This window comes from Anabrus simplex, chromosome X (assembly GCF_040414725.1).
Source record: "Anabrus simplex isolate iqAnaSimp1 chromosome X, ASM4041472v1, whole genome shotgun sequence".
Taxonomy (NCBI): domain Eukaryota; kingdom Metazoa; phylum Arthropoda; class Insecta; order Orthoptera; family Tettigoniidae; genus Anabrus; species Anabrus simplex.
The window spans coordinates 222,517,869-222,528,119 of record NC_090279.1 but is presented as its reverse complement, the minus strand read 5'-3'; the positions used below and the strand labels follow the sequence as shown (position 1 = coordinate 222,528,119).

The 10,251-nt window shown below is 39.4% G+C and overlaps 1 protein-coding gene across 3 annotated transcripts in view; it reads right to left on the bottom strand.

Moving 5' to 3' along the window:
- Positions 1-344: 344 nt before the first annotated feature.
- Positions 345-10,251, bottom strand: part of LOC136886854 (serine protease gd) — a 134,366-nt gene continuing 124,459 nt past the window's right edge. For all 3 annotated transcript variants that reach the window (XM_067159706.2, XM_067159707.2, XM_067159705.2), the window contains exon 9: positions 345-622. In XM_067159706.2, coding sequence (XP_067015807.2) covers positions 423-622 — 200 coding nt within the window. In that variant the 3' untranslated portion in view covers positions 345-422. The remainder of the gene's footprint in view (positions 623-10,251) is intronic.

Here is a 10,251-nt window from a genome sequence, read left to right as displayed (position 1 = left end):
CTGTAGACACAGTGAAGTGAGGGAAAGTGCGGAAAGCTACCCCTGCACATTTCACAAGAAGCGTTCTGTATAATACTGTTTTATTTAAATGTAAAGGCAGTTTTGAATTAAAAATCTGAATTTCGGTAATGGGACTGACATTGTTCTTCGAATTACGAATTATCGGCATTTCAAATTAAACAATTTAAATAACATCCAAAACCGTATGTCATGTTTCTGGGAACAAGAGCTTCTTCAAATTAGGTGGGATTTTGAATTATCGAGGTTGGACTGTATAAGCCAGTCTTCAAGAAAACTTTGTACTGTGAGGTGAATGTTCCTCATTGTTCTCAACGAACACAGGAAACAGTTAAACATATTTATTTCTAGTCTTTATAAAAGGACAATGAAGATACCACAACTTAACAAGTCCTTCTGGCAGTTCAGTCTGTGAACGTTGCTAGCCATGCCTGATGCTTGGCCAAGTCTGTGAAGACCACGTAGTTGCCAAGGTCGCAGGAGTTCTTCTCCCTGTCGTACAGCGACACGCTCACCAGACCTCTCAGGAACCAGCGAGGCCTCGAACTCTCCGAGAGGGGTAGGACCATCCCGCTACCGCTGTCCCCATTACACGGACCTGTGTCTGCAAACAGATCTGCACCATGTAATCTGCACACTTGCCACATATTAAACAAAACTCAAAAGTATGTTTAGTTCAATTTTTGTCTGTCTGTTAGCGAACAGAATTTGTAACTTTTTGTGTGTTTATGGGCTCGTCATTATTCCTAGCGTTTCTCAAACTTTTTGTGTCTGAGACCCCTCTCAGTCCAAGGACCCCCTAGACAAAAATCATAATTCTGAATTGAGTAAACAAAAAACAGAATTTTGCAGTGTTACCATGTTTGATTGTATTTGTATAATTTAGGATTAATATTTTCTTTCCTTCAAATTCAACTTCATTTACATAAAGATTTTATATATGCATAGAAATTATAAAACAATGTGACACTCGGCTAATAATTACAGCAGTCTGGAGTTGGTATGGTTGTTGGATCAATGGGATGGATAAGCGTACTACATCTACTTTAGCTCTGTCCCTGTACTTCGTTTTCATTTCTGTGAGAGCAGAAAAGGTACACTCACACAGGTACGTTGTCACGAAAGTCATTAGGTGGGTCCAGAGACATGGAGTTGGGCCTAAGTGGAGACATAGTTCCTAAATAATGATATGTATATATACAATAAGGCTCAGCTGGCAGCAAGTCGGCCTCTCACCGCTGGGTTCCGTGGTACAAATCCCGGTCACTCCAAGTGAGGCAGGGCAGGTTTTTCTTCGGGTACTCCAGTTTTCCCTGTCATCTTTCATTCCAGTAACACTCTCCAATATCATTGCATTTCATCTGTCAGTCACTAATCATTGCCCCAGAGGAGTGCGACAAGCCTCGGCAGCCGGCACAATTCCTATCATTGCCGCAACATGGGGGCTTCATTCATTCCATCCCTGACCCGGTCAATGACTGGAAAACAGGTTTTTAGGTATTTCCATTATTACTATTGCAGACCCCTTGGGAATGGCTGCTCTAGGAGGTTATGCCAGTCCAACAGACGAGCACGCGCACTCAAAAGGTTCTTCTTTCTGTAACTAAAAGCCATGAAAGCCTACACTCTCTAGACAGTCACCGAGCAGAATGGACTTTGGCTCAAGAGCAGCTGAGTGTCTCTTGCTCAAAGGCATCGTTCCCTCACCTCAATCACTGCTTCAAGTCTCCTTGTAACCCTCTAGGATATGAAATGAACACATTTCAAGTAGTAGTAGACAGTTGTGCAGTTCTCCTCACTAAGGGCGTCACCAGTAAGGTGCTTGAGGTGCTATCACTTAACACTTCCACACTCCTCACCCCCTCATCACTGTCATCGTAATTGTGACAGTAGTACGGGCTGCCTATCTTAACTAGATGTGTCCGACTCGTTGGCTGAACGGTAAGCGTACTGGCCTTCGGTTCAGAGGGTCCCGAGGGGGCTGAGGTCTCCATCAACATTTCATCCTCATCACGACGCGCAGGTCGCCTACGGGCGTTGATAGAAAGACCTGCACCTGGCGAGCCAATCCCGTCCTGGAATATCCCGGCACTAAAAGCCATACGACATTTCATTTTTTAAAAACTAGATGTCACCACTGTTGTTTCTAATCGACTGGACTGCAACGGTGTTGGTCAGAAATGTTCATGTTCTGATTACCTTCAGATGTTTTTGATTTTATCTGACTTACGATGTCATGTTCCACCAATAACATCATTTTCAAGAACAATCAACCAGCTGAGAGAGCTATGCTAATTGAGGAGGCCAAATAATGTTCTAACTATGTATGTTAGTATGCAACTGTTGGGTCAATCTGCACCTCCTGAAATTTTAATGTAGCGTTTCTCTCCTTTCTGTTGGACATAAAATGTACGGACGTACAAGTGTGCGGCTTCATTTTCCATATTCACTTTGTTTTCTAGTGACTATCAAATTCTAAATTCTTCTTCCCTGCTTTTTCGGACTTTTGTTGTAGCATTCTGATCTCCAGCACGTCAGTAGCAAGTGTGAAAGCTGATAATGGAGGGGGTGAATATGCCACTGTAAAATATAAATTGCCGGGCTGAGTGGCTCAGACGGTTGAGGCGCTGGTCTTCTGACCCGAACTTGGCAGGTTCGATCCTGGCTCAGTCCGGTGGTATTTGAAGGTGCTCAAATACGTCAGCCTCGTGTCGGTAGATTTACTGGCACACACATAAAAGAACTCCTGCGGGACAACATTCCGGTACCTCGGCGTCTCCGAAAACGGTAAAAGAGTAGTTAGTGGGGCGTAACATTACTATTTATTATTATTAAAATATAAATTGTGGCTCTGGTTTGAGACCCATGTGATGTGTAACTTTCAATTGGAGCGTTCGATTCCCCTTCTACCAACTTTGTTCTAGAAGCTTTGGCTTCTTCCTTTTTGAACAAAGTAAACTTATGTATTCCCTCCGCTGGGGGACTCATTTATAAAGGCTCACTATTAATAACAAAGATTCATGAATTTATAAGTCTTACTGGTCTAGTTTTGACTTCAAGTCTTGTATGAAAATGGGAGTCCTTTCTTGCTGGTTATAAATTAGCAAAGCTTATCTGTTATTTCCTGTTGTCAAATCTCAGTTTTATTGTTCTTGTTGTTTTGTGATTTTCAAAGAAAAGAAAATAGTCATTCCTAAATAAATGTGTAAAAATTTAATCTTTGGTTCCTGCTTTATCCAGCCATGCTTCTTTCCCTCTCTGGACCATGGAAAGTCATGTAACAATAATCAACGCCCAGTCTATTAACACGCTTACTCCAACACCAACAGGCTGCTCATTTCAAGATGGAATAAAAACTACACAGGTATGAACACAGGTTGTTACACTTTTGAACCAGACGATAGTTGTTTTGTTCTTGTCGGTGTCAGCAAGTTTGCTCATGCTTGTGTATTTCACTACTGTGATCAAGTTTACTCGGTGTGTTGTTACGACCTATTTTATTGTGTTTTTCATAATGGATAAGAAGATAACAAACGATGACAAGTTGAAGTTTATTCACAACATGGACTATAATCCTGAACACAATACTTGGCAAAAGACAACCTGTGCGAGAGGGACAGTTTCCTGAACTGAAGTGGTTCAAACAAGCCAATCGACGGAACAGTAATTTGAGCACAGGACTGTAACCTAGCAGAGCAGATGGGCCTTTCAAGGGTTTATATCGAGAGGTTCGATAATCGGCACTAGCTGTGTACAGAAGCGAGCTAGACGAGGCTGCTAGCATGAATATTGACACAGCAGAAGTGTGGAAAAGTATGACACAATTTCTCGAAAAGTACAGTCCTAACATTTTCAATGTGGACGAAACAGGCTAGTTTTTTCACCTCCTACCTAACAAAACCTTGGAATAAGGAGACAAACATCACAGAGGAAAGTTCAGTAAAGAGAAACCGGCAGTCCTGTTGACCTGCAATGCAAGTGAAACAGAAAAGTTGGTTATGTTGGTAATAGTAAAATCAAGCAGTCCACGCTGTGGTCATTACCCTGCACGTACACATCCAATGCAATCGCCTGCTTAACCCCTTGGCTTACCTAACTGTCGAATCGACTCGACTTACGTTGCCGCCGACAATCCAGTGCAGTAATTGATTATTAATTCAACAGGTGGCATTCAAATACTTCTTTATATCACGTATCACTGCTTTTACATTATCTTTTGGTGAAGAGCTGCGGTATTTGAAGATAGCAGAACAGCTCTTGTCGCGATTGAAGACGAGCACACGCGAAGCTATAACCGAGCGAGAACATAGCAACTGTGATAAAGATTGAAAGTTGCTGTAGTGAATGTAGTGATGAAGACATCTTATTTGTGCTTAGTGAAGTGAAGAATGTTCCCGCACACCATAACAAAAAACAAAAAAGCGTCCATTACAAGATATTCGTACAAAAGTGCAATTCCTGGGGTAAGTCCTATTTTTCAAAACATTGAACATACAGCTAAAAACATTCTTGGTGATGACAAAGCGTCTGTGATGAGACAAACAGATGAGGCGAGTTCATTTCCTACAGTATATTTTTTCGCTGTAATGTAGCAAATTTCATTGAAATAGTTATTTGTACTGCGTTGACCTTTGGAGAACAAGACAGCTGTTGCCCTGAAGACGACAGCAACTGCAGGTGCTACCACTCACAGCAGCTCCCTAAACGCTGCTCCAAGATTCCTTTTATTTCTAAACCAATGTCTGTGCCAAGAATCGAACCCAGGTTGCCTTATCGAGACGGCAGAATTCTAGACCGGAACCGCAATTTTATATTATTTGAGCAAATAGTTGTACAGTAAATACACCCTGTATGAATCTCCTTTGCATCAGACTTTAAATGGTAAATCAAAGGTTCAGAACACATGTTTGTATACTAAACAAAGGGGTTAACAACTGCAATATATGAGCAATAATTACGTGCACTGGATGCAAAAATGGGTGCACAGAACACAAAAAATCTTGCTGTTCATTGGCCAACGTGTGGCACATTCCATTGATATGGCGTATCTACGGACTGTGAAAACTCTTTTTTCCTGGCTAACTGCAAGAACCACCCGCAGCCACTTGATCAGGAAATCATCAAATACATGAAACAAAAAAATAGTAACGCCTTGTTCAGAAGCGCTTCACATTTTTCAAACCACAGTACTGGAAGCGATGCCTGGAGAACACCATCAAGAACTGTTTTAACAAGGTCAGTTTCTGTCATGTTGTTCGTCTAGACGAATACCTCGTCACGACTGTGGAATGGCGACATTTTTGAGGATTTGCAACGCCAAGTACGCAGAGCATTCGGCACGAACCCTTCCTCGCTCCCCGCATGCACTACAATAATTCGGAAGTAACCTGTGTTTATTCTATATCTACCTTAATGATGCTCCATATGTAAAAATTGGCGACGAGGTATAAGTCATAACATTATGTCGATTCCCAATACTTCATAATGGCTACGAAACTTTTTGCATGTGTATTCACAGTGTATGCTGCAATATAGAAACATGCCTACTTCTGAAGCAACATAGTAAGGCACAGTAGAGTCTCGCTCAACCGACCTCCCGTGTTATCCGACACTGGTAGGCTCAATTTGAACTTTAGGTGGAGGCAATTCTGGGACACCCGGCGTGGAGGGTGCGACCGTGGGACAAGTACTGACAGTCATGCGGTGGGACCGGGTTTTTTTCAAGGACAGGTGCAGCGAGTTTTCAGTCATTGTAGTATTGGTTGTGTGCGGATGTTATAGGTTTCATATCCTCTGTGAGTATGGCCAAGTTTCTGTGGAAGACAAGTTGAGTGCAAAAAGTGACTCCAGATTATGGTGTTGGATAAGTTGCAGTGGGAGACTGGAAACATAAGACGGAAGAAATTGAAAAGTGGTGCTCTAGAGCACTGAAAATTAGAAAAACAATGAAAAATGTGAGTAGGAAAAAGTGAGTGAAGCACTATTTCTTTGGTTCACTCAAAACCAGGAAAAGGGCCTGTCAATATCTGGCCCCATTCTGCAAGAAATGGCGGTATATTTCCAGGAGTAGTTTAATGAAGGGGACTCTAATTTTACTGCCAGTGCTGCGTGGCTTGATCGGCGGAAAAAACGGTACGGCATTGGGCAGCTTCATATTGTACCAGGAGTTGTATTTTCAATTTGTAATTTATTTACGACATGAAGGCGCTAGCACTTGAAGTCAGTGTGCAAATCGAATGTTCAAGATACAGCTGCAAGCTATGTGAGTGAGAGAGAGTGCTACGTCACAGGCGGGGAATAAGCCGGATGACGTGATCCCCACGTGCTGCCAGCTCACCAGTCTAGAAATTGCTGGAACATTTTTTTATATCTGATAAACCCTTTTAGCTATGAAATAATGAAGTACATCATCGTGAAACCCGTATTTTAAAAGTAAAGTGGCCAAAGTTTCAAGAAAATCGACCTACAGATTTCCAAGATATTAAGGTAGAAAGGAAACATATTTTTTTTCGTGAGAAGCAGAGAGCCAGCCTCGCTTCAAGTATATAAGAGACTCGGCAAGAGGGGTATAATCAGTTGCAATCCACAACTCGACTATGACGGATTGTACGGTCGCTGTGTGCAGGTGTCGACCCTGAAACTCTGTCGCGTTACGCAAAGTTAGTCGTCGAACTTGTAAAATTTCTGCAGTGCTACGGACTTAGAAAAGATCTGGCGTGTAAAATTTCTAATAACTTATTTGAACTCTAATATTTTCGGTGACATCTTTGAACTTAGTAAAATTTCAGCGTGTGCTAGAATGAATGTTTGATATTGGACAGTGACTTATCAGGACTTAGAATATTTCAAGAACTTGGAACTTAGTATTTGTCGTAGCCAAATGAGGACAATTTTCCCAAATATTACTTATATTTAAACAGTAAACCTTAAGGACATTTTTTGGCATTTCTGTGAAATATTAACCCAAGTGAAGTAAAATAACACTTAATATCCCCTTAATATTTGTGTTAGTAATAACTAGAAACAGTTAAATACATCTTGCGTGTGTAGGACATGGACTGAACTTATACTTGACATTCCAATAAGCTTTGAACTTTAGGTTTCATTTTGAACCCAGTGCGACGAGTTCTGAATGCCAGAAACATTATTCTCTTGTTTAAACAGTCTGTTTTCAAAAACTCGTATTACTTGACTACTTAAAACTGTGGTGTGTGTTTCAAAATCATAAATGTTTCGGATTGTGCTTTAATTTATTTGAAAGCCATAATTATATCTAAGTGTGATTATTACTTTGAAGTTACGTAATAGACTGTGATTCAAAGTGCGCGTAACAGACTGTGATTTAAAGTGCAATTCTGAGTACTGTTTACTAGTAACTTGCTAGTTTTCACTTAACCAAATAATGCTATTTTTAACACTCACAATCAATCGTCAATTAAACTTTCTCGTGTGTCTTCACAATTATACAACACCAGAAATCTTGAAAGAGTGTTTAATCCTCATATTCGACGTGGGATATAGGACGTGGTACAACGTGGGAGATGGTACGTGGTTTGACGTGGGATATGGTACGGGGTACAGCGAGGGAAATGGAACATGGTACAACATGGGATATGGTGCTGACAACATCGATGGAGTTCCAGATGCTGTTTGTAGAACCACATTCACCAGTTCCAGCGTCAAAACATTCAGGTGATTTGAGTGCATTTAGCATTAAACTTTTAAATTGGTAAAAGCAGTGATTACTTTGAAACCATTCATAGCACTAGACATTCATGTGAAGAGGCACTTTATTATTTTCAAGTTATTCTTTACAAGTGCTACTTTAACTACAAGTGTTAATCTAATTATAAGTGCCGATGTACTTTCAAGTGACAATTAATTTCAAGTGATAAATTAATTGAATGTGATAATTTAAACAGACTTTAGGTGCTTTTAAGTAATTTCATCTTAAAGTTATTCAAATAATATTGTGAAGTGCATAATTTAGAAAAGACTGTAGGCAAAGACTGTAGGTCTATAGACTATAAGTGTTATTACAGAAAATTCTAGAGACTCATGAAACAATATTTAATTTACGAATTTCATGCAGAAAATAAGTTCATTTTTCAAATTTCATATTGCAAGAATTTTCAGAATTCAATTTTGATTGAAATATTCAAGAATAAACATGACAGAAGATATTTCCAATTAATTTCTCAGTTTCAATGCGAGATAATAAGGGAGTTATTTATGCATCAAGTCATTTGAATAAATTTTAATTTTCCAAAATAACACCTATTATTCCTTTCTCTGTAGCGGCTCCTAAGAATCGATCGCTACCTGACACCTTTCTCATGCTCCTTATCCCAACAACTTTTCCTGGTACAGTATCTGTGGAGAAAAACTGTCAGCTAAATCCGATGAGGTTGTGAAATTTAAAAGGGAATTTCAAGAAATAATTCTTGCTGAAAGATTAACTGGTAATCAGATTTTTAATTGTGATGAGACTGGGCTGAATTTCAAGATGCTGCCATCAAAACACTTGCAGACCAAAATCAAGACATCTGCACCTGGCTACAAGCATAGCAAGGGAAGAGTTACTGTTCTTGCCTGTAGTAATATTATGGGAAACTTAAAAGCAAAACTGCTTATGATCGGTAAAGCAAAGAAGCCTAGGGCATTTAAAAACTTTTCTGTTAATGCTCTTCCAGTCCATTACACGAATCAGAAGGCTGCCTGGATGTCTGCTGACTTCTTAAGAGACTGTTCTTTACACAGTTTGTTCCAGATGTGAAAAAATTTCTAGCTTCAAACAATCTCCCTAGAAAAGCTCTAGACAACGCTCCATGACACCCAAATGAAGAGCAACTTAGAAATGGTGACATCAAAGTCATGTTCTTCCCTCCTAACGTGACATCATTATGCCACCAATGGACCAAGGTGTGCCGGAAACATTGAAGAGGAAATATCGGCAGAAATCCTTTCATCCCTGATAGAGAAAATGGACAATGGCAACGACATGATAGAAAAGTTTAAACAAAACTACATGAAAGATGTGGCATGCTGGATAGTGTAGTCTTGGGAAGAAGGGGAAATGACATTAGAAAGTCTTGGAACATATCGTTGAGTGAGGTTGAACATCGAGAAGACATGGAAAACATTGTTCCCTTACTGAATTGCATTCCTGGCTGTGAGGATGCTACGACTCACTACACTTTCAAAAGTTCTAGAAGCAAGGACACAGTCCGACGATATGTCACAAGTTTCGTTGATGATGACGATATGGATGGATTCTGTTCTTTGTAAACTTGGACAAAAGAAAAGCTGAAAGCTGAAAGCTGTGTAAACTATGGTAGTTGAAATACATTATAGTGTAGAGGTAATCATTTTCATTTTTATGTTGTTATTTATTCCCTGTGAAGTTACTGATAACCTATGCATACCTGCCAACTTTACAAAATGAAAAATCAGGAGATACGATTGGTCAAAACTGCTTATTCTACATGTCTTGTGCAATACAGGAGTACTATGGTAATTATAACCTGACTGCTGTTATATGAGACTACAAGGCTACACATCTCTATTCCCTCACAGGACTACGCGAGTGAGAAGATCGGTCTTCCGAAAATAGTATGAACTCATGCTCCACACGTGTGAATCAGTCATGCACTTAGATGCCATTACTTAGCAAATGCATACTGCATCATGCGCCCACTCGATGTTACTTTTATCAAGTAATAAATTAAAATTTGCCAGTATTGTCTCCAAATGGCTCCTAAAAATCTCTTGTAAAGTCACTAATCGCTATCTTTGAAACTCTGTCACTAAATTACCAAAAAAATACTCCAAATCTAGCAGCTGGTTTCTAGAATCGACTAGACTAATGTGTGTCTCAAATATTATTACAATATTTTAAGTCCACCTATTCAATACAATACAATATGATCCACTATTTCATATGGTTAAAATTTTATAAATAATACATAAAAGTCAATGGTACATGTTTCACCCTCCTTTACGGGCATCATCAGCCTATATCAATCTTAAAAATAATAAATATGGAGTCATTCTAATCTTATAAATTATAGGGTAAAATGTTGAAGAATGATTTCGTAAAACATATTTACAATAACATCTAAAACAATGATAACGCACCAAAGTATGTTAAAAGAGAGTAAATTAACTGTTTTTGAAGATTAAAACGTAGTTAAACATGAATTTTGAGAGTTTAAATCTAAAGTGGATCCTTTT